Raw genomic sequence first — 23,397 nt, forward strand, 5'->3', positions numbered from 1 at the left:
ATTAAAGGCAAGAGCCGCCACAAAGTCCACACCACCCCCTCCCATGCCAAAAAGTCTACTTAACAGAAACTGTTTTGTTAAATTGCATTAGGAAACAAAAGATGTCAAGACTTTCCATTGTAGAAACACCAGTAAACACTAGCCCTTGGTTTAAGGGGGAAAGTGCTTGCCATGAAGGCATGAGGACCTGAGCTCAGATCCCAGCACTGGTGTAGAAGCCAGGAGGACAGCTTGTACCTGTGACTCTGGCCCTGGGAGGAGGGGCAGAGACAAAAGGATCCCTGAAGTTCACAGGCCAGCTACGGTATCTGAAACCACAAGCCCCAGGGACACTGAAAGACCCTGTCTCAAACGTCAAAGTGGAGAATGACTGAGGACACCTGATAGCTGTCTCTAACTTACCCAAATACATGCACAACACACATATAATACACACAACACACATACACACACACACACACACACACACACACTTGCTCTAAGTAGGAAACATCAATCCATAGTTTCTAAAGCCACTAGATAGAAGTCTTAAGAGGGAAATCTGACAGATGACGCTGACTACTGTGGAACTAATTAGTAAAGTTTAATATCATAAGAAAATCAAGCATTGCATACACCCTGATATGAAACAATTGGAAATCTATATATATTCACCACCTATTCTTGACCAAATTAAGCTTCTAGGCCTATCTAATTTCAAATTTATAAGAAAATAAGACAGATTAAAGGATGGGTTTCCTAAGGTGGCACACGCTCAATTTAATCCCAGTACTTGGGGGCAGAGGCAGGCAGAGCTCTGTGAGTTCAGGGCCACCCCGCCCTACAGAGGGAATTCCTAGCCAGCTAAGGTTGCCTAATGAGACTCTATCTCAAACAAACTTAAAGAATGAAAGAAAAATTCAAAATTGAAGCAATTCAATAACATATTGCAAATTATCTAATTCCTTTAGTTAGTAAATTATATTTTTCAAAAATAAACAGGAAGACCGATCTAGGAACTAAAAGGCAATTATTCACATGCAACTCATGCCTCAGGTTAGATCCTGACTAAATTAAATCAGTAGAAACCACCTAACCTGCAAGTATTTGAACACCAGATATTTAGTAACATTAACTTCTGTCACTTTTAAATGTATTAATCAAAATTGTTCTTACTTTCAAAAAGAATCCTCTTCTTACCAATATACACTAAAATGTTCTTGGACAAAATGATACTTTTGGTTTCCTTTAAGTGACCCAACACTGGAGGAAAGCATGAGACTACCTGAAGCAAAAAAGCAAGGACATGGGGACGGCTAGAGGGCCCATGCCACTCTTCTGGTCGGACAGTCAAAGCTCTGCAGGAAAGTGTTCAGACATTACCCACAAGAGACAAACTTTGAATACAAACAAACTCAGGAATACATTAATTAGGTTAGTACTAATACAAGGAAATACACACATATTTGCTTTTTACATAGGCTAAAAGCTATTTATTTTTTGATTGTTTTGTTTTTGGAGACAGGGTTTCTCTGTGTGGCTTTGGAACCTGTCCTGGAACTCACTCTGTAGACCAGGCTGGCCTCAAACTCACAGAGATCCACCTGCCTTTGCCTCTCGAGTGCTGGGATTAAAGGTGTGCACCACCACTGCCTGGCTTTTTCTTTTTTTTTTTTTAAGTTTATTTTATTTCATGTATGTGATTGTTTTGCTCCCATGTCTATGTGTCATGTGCTTGCAGTGATCACGGAGGCCAGGAGAAGGCAGCAGGGACTGGAGATACAGATGGTTATGAGCTGCCATGTGAGTGCTGGAAACTGAACCCAGGTCTTCCGGAAGAACAGCCAGGGTTTTAACCACTGAGCCATCTCTCCAGCCCTAAGAGCTATTTCAGTAAACAAAAAAATAGATACTCCAAGTTATTACAAAATCTCAGAGGCACAGCTTAAGGGTCGTTGTGTTTTCTCTTCGTTGGGAGTGAAATGATATCATCACTAATATTCTCTGTACACAAAGTGAAGTGATGTCCTCAGTAATATTCTGTACACAATAAGGTATGACTAAAGACACCAAACAGGTCTTGTCAGGAAATGACAGTTTAAAGATCAGACGGGACAGCATATTGACACATGCATTCAAAGATATTCACGAGAGCACGCAGAGCAGCAGACAAACCTTGATCATGTCCGCCTCTATCTGCTGGTGAATGCCCACATAGCTCCTCTTCACCTGCTGCTTGTCCTTGATCATCATCGTGAGCCTATGCAAGGGCCCCGAGTTCAGGTCCTCTGCATGCGTCTTCATTATCCTACTGAGCTGCTCTGTCTGCTGAATCATCAGGAGCCAAGACTTTAAAAAAGAATAACAGAGAATAAAGAAAATTAGCATTTATATTAAAAGTTTCCACTATGACTTCAATGTTCAAAAATTATAAATGTTTGGTTTTATAACAATCTTTACATTATAAATAGCAGGTTTTTGCAAAACTGTACAAAATGATTTCTATCCAACATCTTCAAGTACAAATGCTTCAAATGCCCATGAGAGCCTGTGTGGAACTCTGTGATGTACAAGGAAAATGACAAGTGGCCTGTGAACCCATCATGTTCGTTTTCAAATCTGAAAACAGGGCAGCTAACCTGCTCTTTACAACACAAAGTAATTTAAAACTAAAGCATCACTTCCTTTAAGATCTAACATTCTGACAAGCTGAGCATGGCAGCTCCTGCCTGTAATCTCAGTACTCAAAAGGGTGAGGTATGCCAACAGTCACAGACCAGCATGAACTACACAGTGAGTTCCAGATTGGCATGGACTATAGTATGGGATCCTGTCTGCAAACTAACAAAAGAAATTATATAATCAATTCATTGACATCTCTTTTAATTAGTTATATTTAAATTGAGTAGTAAATATTTAAAACAACAAAAACATGAATACTATCTTAATACCAATAGCAACTTGTATGATTGTCTTTTTATCTGGTATTTTCATTCCAAAAATATATTGAAAAAAGTCATCTAGCATTACAGAAAATTAAGGCAATAGTAGTAAATAAGCTAAGCAGAAGAAGTCCGTGTATTTAACCTGCCATCCGGAAGCAAACATTCTCTAAAGCTCTGTAAATATCATTTTTATGCTTGTGAGTCTGCATAGGAATGCTGGCAACCTAGGGGAGAAGTCATCTTGGAAGCCAACATTAAAGACCACACAACTAGGTCAGGCTGCCCTCTGGCCCCATGAAGGCGTATGCTGTGCTACCCTGTACCCCTCCGCACTGCCCACCTCACACCTCCTAATACCCCTCTGCACTGCCCACCTCACATAGGAAGCGCCACTATTAGACCGTGTGGCTTGTTGGAGTGGGTGTGGTCTTGTTGGAGGAAGTATGTCACTATGGAGGTGGGCTTTGAGGTCTCCTATGCCCAAGCTATGCCTAGTTCAGTCCATTTCCTGTTGCGTATGGATCAAGATGTAGGACTCTCAGCTCCTTCTCCAGAACCATGTCATCTTGCACGTCACCATGTTGTACCAAGAGGATAACGGACCAATCCTCTGAAACTGTAAGCCACCCCATTAAACGTGTTTCCTTTTTAAGAGTCGCCATGGTCATGGTGTCTCTTCACAGCAATAGAAACCCTGACTGAGACAGAAGGGAAAAATAGGGGAGGGGAAGAAAAGCAAAGAAGAAAAGATCTATCAAATACATGCTGCTTTCTTCTCTCAAGTCCTGTGCTGCACACAACAGAGATAGGTAGGTAGGTAGGTAGGTAGGTGGTAGGTAGATAGAGATGAGTAAACAAACAAACAAACTGATGGCCTCCATTACATATTTTAGCCTCACCCCTTTAAAAACCAATGTCTGTTGTCCAAATCTCAGCCCCTCAAAGTATAGGTCACGGTCCCATATGGAGTATTTTTACTGAATGTGGGGTTTGCATGTGCATACACACACACAAACACACCCCATCTACTTTATAGCATAATTGCATCCAAGTGAAGAAGTCCTTCTAGGTCAAGATTTGTGTCATTCTTGACATGACATGCTTTGTTACAAAGCTACAGAGATGAAAATGTAAGACCTCTCACTATAATTTTGTTTTTAACTAACTAAAAATAATGGTAACCATTTATATTTCCCATTAAAAGAGGAATTAAGGAGCAAACATCTTAGCTAATCAATCCAAGTCCAACACCAGGTAATTGAGAACAACACCAAATGAACATAGAGATACTGATAGCACACACTTTCCTGTGCCCCAGGAAAGCAAAACACTAATCTGAGATCTTTTTTAAAAATTTTATAACATTATTCAGAATTTGTAATAATATGGTTAAAATATTCAAATAATACTACTTTTATCTGAAATCTGTGGTTTTTAAATATTTTATGTATTATTTAAATCTCTTTTTTGTAGTGAGAAATAAGATTTACCTAAAAATAAAATGTATCACTTTTAAGTCACAGCTTAAAAATGATTCAATTTAGAAAATCTTCCTTTTCCCCAACTATTCAGGTTGTACTAAATACAACCCGGCTGTATAAAACAATCGATTATACATGACAACTTTGTGCTTTGGAAACCAATAGAAGTCAATAGTCAACTGAAATGATGATATGATAATATTTTAAAAGTCAACTGCATGCTCAGCTTGTTGAAAACAAAAACTACACACAGGAAGAAAATGCACGCCTTCCAGGGCTGAGCTGGCTTAGCAGTTGGAAGCACTGGCTGTTCTTCCAGAGAACCAGGTCTAATTCCCAGCACCCACATTATGGCTCACAACTACTGTCTGTAATTCCAGGTCCAGGCAATCTCCCACCAGTGAATCTCTGCCCTCTTCTGACCTCCATGAACACTGCATACATGAGATGCAAAGACATACATGCACATAGATAATCTCTTACATTTCTTAAGAAAATGCACACCTGTTAGAAAAGCACATGTTCTTTCGTGCCTTCTACCTTTGAACTCGCAGACATGTGGTGAGATGAATCAGTTTCCCAAAACAGGTAGTAATTTAAGTGTTCTGAGCTTATTATACTAAAACGTATGTATGCTGAGACACTGAGTAAAAGAACAAACTACTACTAGGCCTATAATTACAGCAAGGCATTGAAAACAGTCAACAAGAAGACTCAAGCTTGAAAAACACCTAAATAATAGCTGTCAAAACTAGCTTTGTGCTACAGACTATACCCTCCGAGTACTTGCTTGCTTTCATCTTGGTGGGATTTTTTCCTAAAATTCTACATTAAAATTCCATGAAGAATGCATAGTTTCTGCACTACACAATAACTCAAAATAAACGATCCTCTGAGCAACAGTTTTTATTTAAGTTTGCCTGTTATATAAGGAAAATGCTGGAGTCTCTAAGTCCCTGGGGGATACAGAAAGCCAGAAAACAACTCATTAAATTTCCCTAAAACAGATTTTCAAAGATTCAACTCCTAGTACAAAGGAATCTTCAGATGTTCCCCACTCATAAGAAAACTCTCTGAATTTTTGCTAAATCTTGGCTCCCCTGCTACAAATGGTCTCTAACCTGGCTGCAATCAAAAAAACTAAATCTTTTAAAGCCATCAGTTTGGGGATTCTACGACCAGAAAGCCTGATGCAGCACGCTTCTGAGACAGAGCATGGGGTCTGTGCTTTAACCCTCCCTGAGAAATTCCACTGACGAGTTCTGTTGAAAGACAATATTTATGTCACTAACAATCTCCTCATTGTACAAAATTATACGCTAAAAGTCACAGGGATTATAGATGTGTTAGGAGGATACCATTCCAAACATTAATCATGGATGCACTTAAAAATACAGCAATTTTGTATAGTCAATATATTAAGTGATTAAGAAATACACTACAATAAATATGGCACTTTACCTTGAAAAAAACTAGAAATATACCTGTCAAGATGGGTTTTTGAAGGTTTCCACCCGTGAGCTCCTTGGAGTGGCAGAAAAGATTATCTAAGGAGAAGAGCAGGCTACTAAGCCACATGCAGATGAGTTTGGCTTCTAACAAAAGAATAAGCAAGGACAGCCGGCAAAGGACTGCAGCGCATGTCTGAAACCCATTCCACACCAGCTGGGTTCAACTGGATATGGTTCATGAATTAACCTAGGGCTTCCTCTACTCCCACACATTAGAAAATACAGAGGGCTCAACTTGTTCCTTAAGAAACCACTTGGGTTACAGCAAATTCACATTTCAAATCAAATGTTTTATAGGAACTAACTCTATCTCCCGAGAACTACATAATACAAATGATATAGTATTACATATAATAAATATATTACATACATATGTGGATACTAAGTATTAATTCTAGATCATCAAAAACATTTTTCAGTGCAGTATGTGAGTACTGCTAATATTTGTATCTACTTTGTTTAAAAGGTCACTATTTTCCTCCCAATAAATTGTATTATTGAGGATTACCTATATCACTATAATGTATAGAGACAGAGTTCAATGTACTTGGACAGCTGAAACTTCAATGACCAACAAAACACGAAGTAAAAATGGTCCTCTGTACAGAGTAAGGCGAAGGAAATAAAATGGCTACAGTAGGCGGGGAGATTGCTCAGTGGTTACAGTTGTTGCTACTCTTGCAGAAGACCAAAGTTCCCCTGCCAGGACCCACAACAAGCCACTCACAAACACCTGCAATTCCACTTCTAAGGGACCTAACACACCCTTCTGGACTCTGCAGATACCTGCATGCAATGAGCATGTGTGCATACATACACATGCATGTACATAAAAATAAATCTGTTTCGAACAAATGTTAAACGCATGGAAAATGTAGTTAATTATGTTTGCTTTTAGAGAAATACATGATAAAACCATAGTACATTGCATTTAGTACCTACAAGATCAGAAAAACTCTGCAGTGTGAGCAGGTAGACACTGGCAGGCTTATACAGATCTGGTAAGAATGCAAAATGGCACAAGACTCATAGGAACTTCATTTTGGTAACATATAACAAAACAATACAGTTATATTTTGACCTAGAAAGTCCACATGTATGCATTTACCATGAATACACCCATGAAATACAGAAATGTCTCTATGTAATGGTACTTCTACAACAGTATTCGTAACTGCCAAACATTGTAGAACTTCTAAACTGGTTTTATGCTCAGATCTTCTCTTCCAAAGAAAACGGGCCTCCCAGGGAAAAGGATTCAGTCCAGGGTGGTACAAAGGAACATTTCTGAGAAGCGTGGGAATTCTCTATGCCAAGAGGTGGGGTGGTGCTGAGGCAGAGCCCCGCAGCTGGAGCAACGACAGCTGCACAGGCAGGCCTCCATCTCCAGCTATTAAAGTTCCTACCAAAGCAGAGCTAATGGAAAAGCAAGCCATTCAAATGCATGCCCTTGGGAATAAAGACGGCATGCGTACACTTAAAAACAACTTCAAGTAAAAAAATAATAATAGTTAAGTCTATACTGTATTTCCTGCTGATGTTTCACGTTAAAGTTCACTGGAAAGACAAAACCTAAATGCAATGACTGATTCCAGACTTAATTGTGCGTCAAGGTAAGAAAAGCAACGTTTTCCAGAAGGGGCCATCACTGGAACAGTGGGTAAGGGCAGGAGGCTTGGGAGATGGCGGCTCGGTGGAGAAATGCATATCACATCAGCACGGAGACAACTGCGATCCGGACCCCCAGGACCCACATAAAGCCTATAATGCCAGCTTGCTCTGGAAGGAAATGGAACTGCAGGGGAAAGCTGGTTATGAGGCTAGGTCAGGGCGTCCCTCGTGTTACTGAAGGGGCTATGTAGGGAGTCAGGGGCCAACCCGCAGGAGCTGCTTCTCTTTCCCACCTCACTGAGGCAGGACCTCCTTCCTGCTGCCATGCTTCACACTGCAGGTGACTGGCGGCTCTCTGGCTGCCATCTCCTTGTCGATTACAGGTGCACACTACCACACTCAGCTTTCCACAAGGCTTCCAGGGATTGAACTCGAGTTGTTAGAATACACAGCAAGCGCTTTCAGCCACTGAGTCACCTCACCAGACCAAGAAACTGATTTTTAACAATATTTTAACAGTGACACGTACTATGACTAGACTATTCTAATTTGACTCATTATATAGCAGATATACTCTTAGAAAACACATGCACAAATATTTTGGAATAAAGGGACATGATATATCCTTAACTCATAAATTGTTAGACTTCCTATGACAGTGAAAAAACAAATATTAATTTATCCACTTACCTAAAATGATACCTAGACAAAAACATATAAAATTAACAGCATCCAAGAGACATCAGTAAATAAAACAGTGATCCCTCAGAGACTACAAATCATGATCTAAGCCCTAACACTACTAAAGCTATCTTGGTTAAAAAAAAAAGTCTAGGTCACAATTAAGCAAAACCCCAGTAATGTCCAGCTGAGAAGAGTTGATTTCAGAACAGTAAGAGGCCAAAATACACAGTGGACTAGCAGTACTTATGGTCCCCAAGAGAGAAAAACAGGGACATAGCATTACAAATGAGAGAAGGACACAAAGGAAAAATTCTGGAGACCTACACAGACTCTCCCTCAATTACAGAGGTGAGTACTCGACAGCTTGTTTGTGTGACGAAACCACTACACCTAGAAAACACCCAACAACAAAAGATGGTAAGAAACCCCCTGAGAACTCACCGGCCCATAACTCACTTTACATTTGTATAATACTGGACACTCTTTTGAGTAAGACTGCTATGTAGATAGAGAAGATAAAGTGGTCAGAAATTAAATCAATCGTAGTTGAACCGAACAAATACAAAAGCAAGAAGAGGGTTACCCTGTCTACAAGTGGTTCAGCTGCATCAAAGCAAAATTCAAGAGTATGTAAAGACAACAAACACACCTAACAAGATAAAATGCAAAGTACACGATGCCTGCGAGCAAATCACGGATAATTAGACAGACAATGCAGGAAAGTGCCACTAAAATAAGGAGGAAAGCTAAGCCAGAAAAGGCTGAGGGTACAGCTCAGTGGCAGCATGCTTGCCTGGCATACAAAAAGCTCCCCGGGTCTGATCCCCAGCACCACAGGGGGGAGGGGAGAACAGGAATGACACAAAAGCAGCACACATGGTAGGACATCAGGATAACTAAACAGTTACCATGACGACATCCTATACGTCAAGGAAACCAGAAGAAACAAACTATTGAGTAGAAGCAATGGAAGACAAAAAAAGCATGGCTGAACAGGATGTCTGATTTACTCATTATTAACATGGGACCTTCACCTGACCATCAGAGAAATCAAAGTTAGGATGAGAAATCCCATTTGCCTTTTTAACTGTGAGTATTGTGAGTGATAGTCATTTACGCAGTTTTTCCACGACTTTAATTTCAGAGACTGGCCTTTTTCCAGTATGTGTTCTGGGTCATGTACCGTTCCGTTACCTTTGTTGTTCCTGATAAACTACCTCTTGCTTTCACCTCATGATTGGAGAAACTGTAGAGATTAAACGTAACTTATTGGCCTACCAAGCACTGTCTACTAGACTTAAAAAAAGTGTGAGGGTCTGAGGACTTTGAATATTTTTATCAAAAAGAAATACATGAAGGGTTTTTAATATTTTTATTAATTCTTTGAGAATGGCATGGAATTTCCTGTGGTCATATTTAGCCCCTCTCTAGTATCACCTCCCTACTCACCCAACTTATTATTTGTTTAACCAAAGTCCAATTTGTGTTGCCAACTACTCTAAGGAGTGGGACCTGCCTGCAATGTGGTCTACTACCTTCCAGAAATCACACAACTAAAGAAAAGTGACTTGTTTCATATAGTTACATATTTTAAACATTACACAAGGTAGAAAGGTTTCAAAACATCACTTAATACCATATCCACTAAAAAGAAATTTAAGGTTGGGCATAGTGTGCACACCTTTAATCTCAGAACTTGGGAGGCAGAGGCAGGCATATCTCTTGTGAGTTCAAGATCAGCCTGGTTATGTAGTGAGTTTCAGGACAGTCAGGGAAAAACTCAATTAAAGGGGGTAAATAAATGAAAAACAAAATTAAAGGAAGATGGTACAAAGAGAAAGTGAATGTTGAAATAACAAATTGAATTACATCTAATAATAGTATCAAATAACCACATTAGAATATATTGTGAACCAGGAAGATATTAAAGTACCATATAAACATTTACAGGATTCAGGAACGTGATGGTTGTGCAACCCTGAAAGTCTGAGTGAAAATCCCTATATACCTGCACAAAAAAGCCAGACACGACTACATGTGCCTGGAATGTCGGTGTTTTAAAGCAGAAACAGGTGGATCCCAGGAGCCTGCTGCCCAGTCTAGCGGCAGGCTAGGCCAGGCTAAGTCAGGGGACTAAGGTGGAAAGCCACAGCAGACAGCAGGTCTCCTCTTCTGGCCTCCACATGCAGGCACACACATCCCCATATGCAGGCATGCATCACGTTTGTAACACGCACAGGATGCAGATAAAACAGCATCAAGAGAAATTTACAACACTGTGATTTGACACGGGTATGCTCATTCTACAGCATGATCTACGTGGATAATACTGAATAGATGCTATATACAACAACAGAAACCACTCTTACCTTGGACACAGTACTGACATAATTCACCTGCACAGTACTTTCTTTATCAACTTGATTACAAAGATTCTGTAACGTATACGCATATTCTTTATCGCTTTTTATTCGCAGAGCCATAAATTTCTTCACTGTTTCCAGTAACCGTAATTCCCAGTCTTGCAACTTTAACACAGCTTCCTGTGAGTTCTTCAGGTCACTCCCAAATCCCATTTTGTAAGGTACTGCTTGTCCTCTATGCCACACAAGTGAGCCTGTTAGTCAGCGCATATCTGTGGACATAAACATAAGAAGTCTCCATTAGCAGGAAATTAATCCTCAGAGCAAAAGCATGGGCAATTTTTGTTTTATTAAGAGTTTAAAAGTGACACTAGGTGTCTTCTCCCAAAGGTGAGGAAGAAGCTGGGCATGTGCACTGTGCTGCTGTTACACTGCAGGCTCCAGGTACTGGGTGGCACTGCAAACTTCAGGCTCCTAGGAAAGGGACAGGAGAGTCGGTACACTGTTCTTCCGGAGGACCTGAGTCCGTTCTCAACACTCGCGGGGGGTGGCTCACCACAGCCTGTACTCCAGCTCGGGATCTGACACCTCTGAGGCCTCAGGTGCCCGCACAAACATGAACACACCCACACAGGGACACACATCCTCACACAAACAGAATTAAAGAGAACAGACTAGACCAGTAAGAGGTGAAGTGACTTCCGTTTGCAGGACACCACTTCAGTACAGACGACGCAAGGAAAGACTTCATGCGGCATCAGGATGAGTCAGAATGCACGACCGAGGATGGGAAATGTCCTCCAGGGGCTCATGCGCTACACGTCCTCTCCCCAGCGATCAGCGATCAGGAGGTGCTGGAACCGCTACATGGGGAGCCTCACTAGGCGAGTCAGTCACTACAGTGTGTTTTTAGAGATCATCCCTGGCCCTGTCCTTTCTCTCTGACTCCGTATTTCCACGGGGAGGAGCTTCCACACACACACAGAAGGCTCGGAGTAAGCAGAGGCCCACGGAAGGAGGCCAAGGACCAGAGGTGAGGAGCTTCTACACACACACACACACACACACACACACACACACGCGCGCGCGCGCGCTCAGAGTCAGCAAAGGCCCACGGAAGGAGGCCAAGGACAGTGAGACACAGAAGGAAGCCAAGGACCAGGTGTCACCCTCCCTCCCTCTGCGGCTCTTCTCACTCACGTGATCACACAGCACAGGGCTCACGGTTAACACGGCCTAATGCTCATGTGTCAGCAACTAACAGCCCAAAATCAAATTAAAAATAAATTCCAAGGCTGGGCACGATGGCGCACGCCTTTAATCCCAGTGCTCGAGATGCAGAGGCAGGCAGATCTCTGAGTTCAATACTCAACTACACAGGGACCACCTCCCTCACCTGAGTCATAACTACAGAGGCCACCTTACTCACTCACCTGAGTGTCAAACAGGATGTTTCCAGCTTTTGGTCCCAGACATCAACTTTAATACAATGACTCTGAGTCTGGGTTTAGCTCGGAGGTAGAATATTTTCTAGTATATAGAAGCCCCTGGTTCAATCCCCACAAAAACTGACAATGATTTTTTTGTTGTTGTTGCTATTTTTACTTGCAGCTAGTGGAAACATACTTCTCACCCCATGTTCAGCCAAACAAGAAAGAATACTTTTGAGGGACGAAATGTTGAGACTATTTATATTTCTAAAAAAAAAAATCTAAGGTTGTGGTTCATTTTCGTCCTAATGCAGCATAAATACCATCTCTGCTTCTAAATGCATCTTGATAAGCATTTTTTTTATTTCTACTATCAGAAGCTTCCAAACTTATGTAGAGCTCAGAGAACAAATGGGAAACAGAATCTGGCAGAATCTGGGAAATGGTCCAACCTGTCCTAAGTGCTTATTTATGTTTATTAATATTCTAGGTTAGAATATATATGTACCTCTCTTTAGGAAAAAATAGAATAAAAATATTTTTAAAGTAAGTCAACTCCTTACTAAATTAACTGTATAGCTGTCTAACTGTATGACATGACAAATGTTTAAGGAATTATCAGATCAATACACTACAAAAAACAAAGGAGTCAACTCCATAAGGAACTGACTGTGGCTAATTGTTGAACTGTTTGATATGACAAATCGGTAACTAGCAGACCGATACACTACATGTAACTACCCTATTCATGACAGATGGGATATATGCAGGACTAGTGTTTGCAGTAACACCAAACCAGAGTATCTGAAATAGTCACCAGGGAACAGTGGTGAAGTAGAGTGCAAACCAGCCCATGGTTCACCTTTTCTACCGCAACAACCAAGGCAAGCGGAAGGGAGGCGGAAGAGAGACCTGATTACAGAAAGCGACCCGAGCGGGGATGTGGAGACATCTTTATGAAATGTCTCTTCACTCTGAGAGGGGAGGCTGGCTGGGCTCACAGCCAGGTCATGATGCTCACTGAGATTAAGCAGACTTCACTTGTGTATCCAGCCTGTTTACTCTGCCTGTGTGAGACTAATGTAACCTCACAGCCTTGGATTTCCTATGTACTCAGTTTTTACCACCTAATCTAATGCACAGCTGAAGTTTTTTGTTGGTGGTGGTTTTTTTGGTTTTGGGTTTTTTTTTGTTTTTGTTTTTGTTTGTTTTGTTTTGTTTTTTTTTTTGGTTTTGGTTTTTCGAGACAGAGTTTCTTTGTATTGTTTTGGAGGCTGTCCTGGAACTCGTTCTATAGACAAGGCTGGCCTCAAACTCACAGAGGTCCGACTGCCTCTGCCTCCCAAGTGCTGGGATTAGAGGCGTGCACCGCCAATGCCCAGCTGCACAGCTGTAATCTTAAATTATGTGCTCTTTCATGCTGACCTAGATCAATGCATGTGTATATGTTTCACAGCAATCATTTCCTGAAAACAGCCCATAGCTAGAAATCAACAAATATCCACCATAAATGTTGGAAGCAGCCTATGGATATTGCTTGATAACCATATGCTCACAATAATGCTTGTTATCTTGTTATCAACTCAGCTGGGGTCAGTGACTTAATCCCTTGTAAACTGTTACTGATTTCTGTAAAGCATCCCTCATGCCTTTCCCATGTGATGCTTCCTGCATTGTTAAATAAAGACAGAACAAAGTTCTTTCTAAGGAAAGGGTCAGATACAAATATCAAATACAAACAATAGACAGATGGAAGGCACGGGAGAGGAGTGGAGAATCCAAACTTGGGTTCACTCTGGGGTCAAATTAAAGTACGGGAATTACTGAGTTTTCTCTCCTTACTAAGACACCAACCTACTTGGAGGCTCTGAGGATATATTTAATGTGTTTGACTGAAACATGGGTACTTTATGTACTCACAGATCTGAGGAAGTCCTGCCTCATTCGGAGCCTCTAGAACAGGCAGGCAGGGAAGAAGGGAAGGGCCCGGCTTTTGCACAATACAAGAGCCCACATGTCTTCCCCATCCTGAAGACATCGGGCGAGCAGAATGTGGTAAGAAAGTCCCACGCACGCTTCCCCTCCAGTAGGCATGCATGACTTGACCTAGGAAAGAATGCGCTGCCTTCTCAGGTAGCACAAGTAGGAACCACTGGGAGCCCAAGAGTTATCTAATAAAACAAAGAAATGAAAACAACAGTGCAAAAAAATTCAACTGCCACTGGAACAGTATCCCATCGAAACAGATTGAGATCTACCTGCTGAAAAACTAAACAAGATAACTACTTATGACAGTAACAGATTAAAGTGGTCCCAAACCTAACATAACACATAAAGTAGATAGGGTTCAATGGGAAAATACACCAAGAAAATCATAATTTTAATGGGAAGGATAATTAATATTAGTACCAAGACAATCATGGACCAGCATTAACAAGGTAGGGGTTTTAAGCAGCCACAGTAAAAAACACTTTAGCGATGAAATATAAATTCTCTTGAAACAACTGTAAAAATACAAGACTTAACCAAGTGAGTCAAGCTGTAAGAATAATCAGATAGAAATTACAGAAGGAAGAAATAAAATTTAAAACATCCTCACTCAGCTCCACAGTACAGTGGAGATGACGGAAGCCATCTCCAACCAGGTAACACAGGAAAACAGGAAAAAGACAAAACCAGAGACCTATTCAACACTCAAAAAAAAAAACACACAACTCCTCCTTATCAGAGAGCAAAGAAAGGTGATGATGCAATATTGTAGAAAAGACAGCCAAACCTGCTTAAACAAAACACACACACACACACACACACACACACACACACACACACACACACACACCATATTATCAAACCAGAACTGCAGAGTATTGGTTCAAAGAGACAGCACCTCAAAATAGATTCAACTATGCTTACCTGACTTCTGGCAAAGGTCAAAAGGAGAAAACACTGGCCTTCTCAACCCTAACCTGGCACCTTATTTAAAAAAAAAAAAAAAAAAAAAGCTAAAAGCAATCATTGACCTAGGTGATTAAATGTAAAAATATTTATTGATAAATTTTAGATTAAAAGAAAAAGTGGGAAGAAATCGCCAAGATCTAAAGGAAGGGAGAATACTTGAATATGAGATCAAATCCACAGTCCCAAAGAGGAAAACAGACTGTTCAAAAGGAAAATCTTTTACTCCCTGAAAGCCTGCATAACCAGAAAAAAACATAGCTTTTGAAGGAGATAAAAGAAACTCGGAAGTCAGTGGTCCATCCTATAAAGAAAAAAAGCTAATGAGGAAAACCAAACACGCTTCTTAGATTGGTGAAAGAAGTGAGATCATCATGCACACTACTTCCCCCTAGATTGTAAAGACAGGTTAAAAAATGTCAAGTCATACAAGAGCAGAAATCCCACAAGTAAGGCTATACAAGAGAGGACTTGCAGAAGCTCAATGTGCACAGCGGGAGTAAGAGCCTAGTCCAAGTATATGTGAAATTAATTCATATGTATATACATGCATATGCAAATATGTGTCTATGCAGGCCATTAGTAAAAAAAGAGGCCATGAATATGAAGGAAGGGTATATAAGAGGGTTTGAAGGGTGAAATACTGTAATTAAATTATAATCTCAAAAATTAAAAAGTAATGATTAATTATACCAACAAAATTGAACAAAATGCTCAGCTATTGGGGAAGTCCTGTGTATATGTCAATAAAGCACTGTTGGCCAATAGGGAAGCAAGATAGGTGGTACTAGGATTCCAGGAGGACTCTGGGTAGGAGAAACACAGGGAGTCAAGATGTAACCTCCATAGGGATAAGAAGCCCGGAAATACTTAGATTAACAATTACGGGGTAAATACTTAGGTCAGAGTTAGCCAGTAAGAAACAAGCAAGGCCAACAGCTTCATAATTAATACAGCGTCTTGTGTGTTATTTGGGGACTACAACACGGCAGAGCCCAGGCGAGTGGTGGGGAAAACCCAAGCAGCAGACAAGGAAAAGGCTTCTCTCTTCACAAATGGTGATCAGAAGTGGGATCATGAATTTCCACGTTGGATGACAAAAGCTTTTAAAGGAATTTGTGAGACAAAAGAACGGAAATGCGTGGGTTCTTGGTAGCAGCATTTTCTCAGGGGGCTCTGTTTTGTTAGCAACAAGCAAAGACTCACAGTGCTCGCGTAAGGGCGTCTTCCTGACTCAGCATAAAAAAAAAACAAGGTTCTTTTAAGAGACTCTGGTAAAACTGAAAAGTTATATGTACAGCTGGAAGTGGCAGTGACCCCATCTCTAACCCAACAGCTTTTGCTGGATGTCAACATAGACTAAGACTGTGAGCTGGAATCAGGCTGACGCCCACCATCTTGGAAAAACTGAAGTTTAAACAGACATGGTTTTACAGACAAGACATGTGGGCAGAAAAACATAAAGATTTACAGTTAAGTCAGACTTGGATGAAGAAAAACCTCTAAAGGTTTACAGTGTGTTTAAAAATATACGTAAGATTGAGAGAGAGAAAGAAACGGCATAGTGGTAAATAAATAGAGAAGCAGGCTGTGGTGGCGCGAGCAGGTAGGATTTGCTACAGAGGCAGAGGCAGGCAGATTCCCAGAGACACCCTGTCTCAGAGAAATGAATAAAGAAATAAAAGTAAAAGAAATAGAGTAATAATAATAGATAAATAAATAAGCCACATAAAGATGGAAAACACAGAGGATCTGGATACTGTACGCTATTGTGTTTTTCAGTTTTTTGACTGCTAAGGAAGGAACAATGACTAAAGTACACTTGATTATAAATGCTGCTGAATTAATTCAACTTATATCTTTTAAAAATGCCGTGACTTCAAAATTTAAGTATAAGAATATGTTACTTTGGAAAAGAGTTTTTGTTTATGTTTCTACAGAAAATGGAAAGCTATGGATTCCTTCCAGGCTTCTGTGGTTTGATGAACCAAGACCCCCAGAAGCAATGGCCCAAGTGATTCAACATCTAAAACAGCTAAGATGATGGAGCTTTACAGACCACGAAAATAAGGACTTATACAGGTTTCTGAGTTTTGTCATGATCCCCATGGTATGAACAGCACCCCCTTCCAGCACGAAGCAGTTTAGAACGAGTGACGTCCTAATTCCCATATTGTTTATAAATCTTTGTTTTCGTTTGATTGGGGTTGCTTGTAATTGGTTAATGATCACAACCAATCTCTTTTTAAAGGAAAAAAGGGGATTATGGTATGGAAATGAGTACTTTGTATGGGTATGGTTTTACAATTATTGATACAAATTCAAGGTCAATTTTGTGATGTGCATATTTCTCCTCTTGGTTAAGTATTGTGTTTATACTGATCTTTTAAAGCATAATGCATATTAAATACAGACTGTAGTTAGTTACTTATAATAGTCAGAACTTATAGTTAGTTAAGTTAGATTTTCTAGATATATAGAGATATATTTGAGATAGATAGTCTTCAAACCTTTCAAAGACCTTCAAAAAATGGCATTTAAAATGGTTTAGGGTTTTTCTTGACAATGAGAAATGTCTGCTCCTGGCAGCACCAATTACGTCTGAGAGGAAGATGGGAATCGAAGAGACTCGTTATGGAGTTTGCTTTCAACATGGCAAGATTAGCCATTTGGGCAAGAAACTGCTCTTGCCTATACTGCTTGACTGTTGCTGTATAAACTGGATATGCAGGACCCACAGGAAAATGACTGCTGAACTCAAACAATCCTTCAGGGTTCCTGCTTCATGGAAGAGTCTTCGAGACTTTCTGCAGGACACAGAAAAATGAATGAAAGACTGCCAATGCAAATGGACAGTTTTGAAATTTCCTGCTTTACTGAGAAGTCTTCCGGACACACTGTGGCCTATGGGCTGAAGATGGATGCCCCAACAATACAGAGGAACTTGGGATGACTGTCTCTGTCAATCCTAGTGTTTATATATTATCCTTCTGTGGTCTTTGATGGAGTTGAAGACAGATAGTTATAATTATAGTTTTCCTTAGTTATGATAAAAGATAAGCTACATATAGGACTTTGGACTCACAAGGATGGGATAGATGATATTTTGTTTAAATCTTGCTGAATGTTGATAGACAAAATGTGGTAACTGTGTTCTTACTTGATAACTGTTCTGTTATATATAATTTGACTATGTTAAGGTTAAGACCTTTCTTTTTGTTTAAACAGAAAAGAGGAGATGTTGGGGAAGTCCTGTGTATATGTCAATAAAGCACTGTTGGCCAATAGGGAAGCAAGATAGGTGGGACTAGGAGTCCAGGAGGACTCTGGGTAGGAGAAACACAGGGAGTCAAGATGTAACCGCCATAGGGATAAGAAGCCTGGAAACTCCTCCAGTAAGAGAAAATACTTAGATTAGCAATTATGGGATAAATACTTAAGTCAGAGCTAGCCAGTAAGAAACAAGCAAGGCCAACAACTTCATAATTAATATAGCCTCCTGTGTGTTTATTTGGGACTGATGCAGCTCTGGAACCAGGCTGGCAGGAAGGCTTCTCTTTACACCCAGCCTTTGACATTCTGGATTGAGATGCACCCCTATAATACTAGCAATCAAGATAGAGTTAGCGGCAGGCCTAGGCTATATAATAAGAGTCCATCTTAAAATTAAAAAAAAAACTCAAAATACAGTTCATAATTTAGGGAGCTCACAGAATCATCTGTATTGTTCTAGAAGTAATAAGAGGTATGGGGAAAAATGTATTATCAACTATAGCCAAAAGTTACACAGGTGGGTGTACACAGTGCTGATTTGCAACATAGACAAGCAGGTAAATACTCTTCCGCAGCCACCATCTCCATCACCTAGAAAAGTACACAGTACACAATAGAAATCTAGAAATGAATTACCTGGCTGAAGCTACGCAGCACTGCACAAGCATTTCCAGTGGCCAGCAGTCTACACTTTGTATCTCAGACAAAAGCAACTGAAGGCAGGAAGGTTTACTTTGGCTTGCAGTTGAGAAGCGTGTAGTCCAGGTTGGTGGGAAAGTCAAGGCAGCGGGAGGGGAGCAGCTCCGTGTGGTGCCAACCAGCAGAGACACAGGAAACCAGTGCTTAGGTGGTCCCTTCCCTTCTCATTAACTCAGCGCAGGACCCCACGCAACAGTGCTGGTTACATCCTAATTTACACCTCACTACACACTCCCTCAAAGACATGCCGGGAACTGTTTGTCCTAGGTAAGTCCAAATCACCATGAAGTCTAACCACAAGGAGATAACTGGCAGTAATCTTAGCATTTACAGTGTTAGGTATTAGGTACTAATTTTACTACCCCATCCTATAGGTTAGAATTAAAAGTGCTTCTGCCTGGTAATCAATACAATTTCCATCTTCCATGTCAAGACATAGTTTTTATTAAAACTTACTTATGGTTCTAGCTAGCTTTAACTGTCAACTTGACACAGCCAAGAGTCACATAAGAATGGAGTCTGCTCGAGGAATTAACTGGGTCAGATTTGCCTATGAGCATATCTGTGGGAGACTTTCCTGGTTGATAACGATGAGGGTGGGCCCAGCCTCTGTGGGCAGCACCACTCCCTGGACAGGTATAAGAAAGCTAGCTGAGCCGGGCTGTGGTGGCGCACACCTTTAATCCCAGCGCTTGGGAGGCAGAGGCAGGTGAATCTCTGAGTTCAAGGCCAGTCTGGTCTACACAGAGATAGGCTCCAAAGCTACACAGAGAAACTCTGTCTGGAAAAACCAAAAGGGAAAGGAAAAAGAAAGGTAGCTGAGCATGAGTCTACAAGCCAACAAACACCGCTCCTCCACCGGCTCTGAGTTCCTGGCCTGACTTGCCTCAATGGTAGACTGCCACCTGTAAACCAAAATAAATCTTTTTCCTCCTGCAAGTTCTTCTGGCCATGGTGTTCACCACAGCAACAGGAGGAAACTACAACACCCGGGGTTCCTAAATCTCCCCTGGTCTTTCACACCTCTGTGCCCCTGTAGAAGTTCCCACAATCTAATGTCTTTCTATTCGCATCTACCTGGGAAACCTTCAACAATCAAATCTGAAAGCCGTGTTCTCTGTGATGTTCAGCGCACTGCATTAAGCAGTCTGGGTCTTCGGGTCAGGAACTGATTGTGGCTATCTCTAATAGAGCACATCTCACATTTTAACTCTTCATGCAGTCTATGTCTTCCTTTACACTACTACTATGTGAAAAAGAGCACACTGACCTTCCATTTGTATACCACTGGGGCTTAGGTTATTACACAGGCTAGAAATCTGTAAAATTTAGGGGCTGGAGCCCTAGCTAAGAAGTTGAGAGCATGTCCACTCTCACAGAGTATCCAAGTTCAATTCCTAGCACCCACCAGGTAGCAAATAATCATATTTAACTCCAGCTCCAAGGAACCAGATACCTCTGCCCTCCACACTGACATATACACATAATATAAATTTTCCTTTAAATATATATATAATTTACTGGATATCAACTACAAATCAGGAAGTAACAGGATGTTATAGAAAAGCATATATATGGCCAGATGTTGGTGGCGCACACCTTTAATCCCAGCATTCAGGAAGGGGGGGGGCGGCAGAGGCAGGGGATCTGTGAGTTTGAGACCAACCTGGTCTACAGAGTTCCAGGACAGGCTCCAAAACAATACAGAGAAACCCTGTCTCGAAAAAACAAAAAAAAAAAAAGTGTATGTATGTATGTTGTTATCAAAGTCATCTTTAAAAAAGAAAGAAAATAAAAACCAGGTCTCATGTAGCCCAGACTGAGCTTCACCTTGCTATATAGCTGAGAACAGCCTTGACCATCTGATCTTCCTGTCTCTATCTGCAGAACTGTTATCACATGCATGCAGTATGCTCAGTTATGCAGTTCTGGGGATTAAACCCAGGGCTTCCTGCATACTAGGCAAGCATGCTAACAACTAAGCTACAGCCTCACCCCAATGTTATCTCCTTGTAAGAAACAAGTTTATAACAAGTGAAACATATAAATTTACTAAACTGCTGGATAGTTTGGATTTGTTTAACCTATTTATTTACATCTATTTTATTTGTCTCCAACTTGAGGTTGCATTCTTCCATAAACAATGATTAAATTAAAACTTTTAAAGAATCATTAAAAATGCTGTTTTTGAAAATTAGCTTAATTTTCATAGAATATATCCACATATACAGATTTCATAAACAGAATGAAAGTTATTAGATAGCAAAATGTAAAAGAGATAACAGTTTCTTTACAGGATGACAAAATCTCAATGGTAATATCTTATGAATATACAGATACACGCAAGTATCTGTTCTAAAATGCATCCTATTTCTCAAATATTTTGACTCTATAACTGTGAACTTTTACATTCTGCAAATACAAAGACAGAAATATTGGTTGTCCTGAGCATTATGGAATGCACTACAATAATCCAAGTACTTAGGAGTTTGAGGCAGGAGAATAAGAACTACATAGCAACTCTGAAGCCAGCCTGGGATACATATGATACCGTATAAAAAGAAGAGGAACTGGGGGAGGGGAGGAGAGAAGGGATTAAGAAAAGAATGAAATGAATGCATGGATGCTGTATTTTATTTTTTTACTTATTCATGTATATGTTTGAGCCAGGGTACCACTATGTACTTCTGACTGTCCTGGAACTCACTATGTAGACCAGGCTACTCTCAAACTCACAGAGATCCACCTGTCTCTGACTCCCAAGAGCCGGGATTAGAGGCGTGCACCTATGCTTGGCAAACAGCCTGGCACATTTTAATGGCATAAAGAAAGTTTAATCTATACTGAGTATTCTCTCTCAAATTAGGGAAACTTATTTTAACACAGATGTTTTATTGTTTTGTTTTTAAGTATTTTTCCTTTATCTAAAATTGCTAAAGAGACTGAATCAAGTATACCATTGGAGGTTGGCAAATAAGCTCCTGAAGCTGTGTAACACAAGTATGGGTAAGTGACATAGTTCAGGGCAGGATTTTTGCAACAGAGAAAACACTGGAAGGAAGAAGGCAGAGTCGCCAGTCAGACTCATAGGAAGCATGACGTATAAGAGATGAGGTAACAAGCCATGAGCAACACGGCAGCACATAAATCAATAGAAATGGGCTAATTTAAGTTAGAAGAGTTAGTTAGAAACAAGTCTAAGCTATCGACCAAGCTTTCATAATTAATAATAAGTTTCCATGTGGCTATTTGGGAGCTGGCTGGCAGGACACAGAAAGACAGTTTCACATAACGACAAAGACGGTGCCATTCACTACCAATTACTAGGCCATGTCATGGACAGAATACTGCGTCTTAAATTTCTGCTAAGCTTTCTGTTTGGAAATGATATTTCCATGTAAAGATCTGTGGCCTGGCTAGCCTATCTGAACTGCTTTAGTGGACCACAATCTCTCCCTGGGAAGTCTAACTAAACGAAGAATGTCTTTGCTCTTAATGTAACTGGTGCATCATTAGGTCAAGAAATGTATATGAAATAGTAATATCTACAACTGAAGAGAGCAGAATTATTAGCAGAATTTTTAAAGGAATTGATATGCGTCAATAGGCATTTATTGTGTAACCACAAGAAATAATTATCAGGAACATAAAGGTAAATAAAATCATGAGTACAGCCTTCAGACAACTTACAGAAAAGTAAAACAAGGAGATCACAGTAATAGCAATCTAGCTGACAAAAGTCAATCGGCAAACCCATACTGAGCACCTATTTGTCACACACATGTCTTAGTAACAGAAACACCATGATGAATAAGGTTACGGAGAGAGACAAACGTAAATTCAATGTGTGTACACAAACACGGGCTCCTCAGGAAGGACGACAGCACTCTTCCAACCAACATGGGAAGGCGAGCATGACTGAATATAAAGTATGCTATGAAAAGAAAGAGGGAAAAGCAGCACAGCTAAGTACAAGACACAAGAAAGACTTAGGGAAGAATGGAGCTGGCAGAGCACATGGGCCAGGTCCTGTGTCCAGCCCTGGAGAGAGGGAGGACGGCAGGAGAAAGGGGAAACCGAGGTAGGAGAGACAGAGGAAGCAAGTCTTTCAGTAACCTTCGAGTGGCGTTAACAAGAGAAGTACAGCAGTAGAACGTGTTTATCTTTCTACGTGGGGAGTGGCTTTGGAAGAGGAAGTGCTAGGTTCAACCCTACCATGCAGCAATGATGTACTTTAGTTACCCTCCTGGCATATCCCTATCATCAGAGCTTGGTAGGGTTACATGGGATGAATGGTACATCAGGCAACTCAGGGACTTATTGAAAAGTAGCTGATACTAAAAACCATGAGAGAGTACAAAGACGAAAGATGGAAGAGTAAATGCAGAAGAGTTACTCTTCAGTACAAGTTCTAATTCAATCGAGGACACAAAAGCAGAAAGGCAGGAAGGCTACTTAAGTGTAAG

The 23,397-nt window shown here is 40.6% G+C and overlaps 1 protein-coding gene across 5 annotated transcripts in view; it reads right to left on the reverse strand.

The window, feature by feature from the left end:
- Fer (FER tyrosine kinase) overlaps nt 1-23,397 on the reverse strand; it is a 295,423-nt gene that overhangs the window by 219,665 nt on the left and 52,361 nt on the right. For 4 of the 5 annotated variants that reach the window (XM_040752941.1, XM_005077173.4, XM_013118471.3 and 1 more), the window contains 2 exons: nt 10,581-10,846; nt 2,155-2,328 (listed from right to left, as the gene is read on the reverse strand). In XM_040752941.1, coding sequence (XP_040608875.1) covers nt 2,155-2,328; nt 10,581-10,787 — 381 coding nt within the window. In that variant the 5' untranslated portion in view covers nt 10,788-10,846. Of the gene's footprint in view, nt 1-2,154; nt 2,329-3,298; nt 3,586-10,580; nt 10,847-23,397 lie in introns of those variants that run through there. The other variant, XM_040752942.1, reaches the window with a different exon arrangement.

The sequence above is a fragment of the Mesocricetus auratus genome, unplaced genomic scaffold (assembly GCF_017639785.1).
Source record: "Mesocricetus auratus isolate SY011 unplaced genomic scaffold, BCM_Maur_2.0 Super-Scaffold_100010, whole genome shotgun sequence".
In the NCBI taxonomy this organism is placed as follows: domain Eukaryota; kingdom Metazoa; phylum Chordata; class Mammalia; order Rodentia; family Cricetidae; genus Mesocricetus; species Mesocricetus auratus.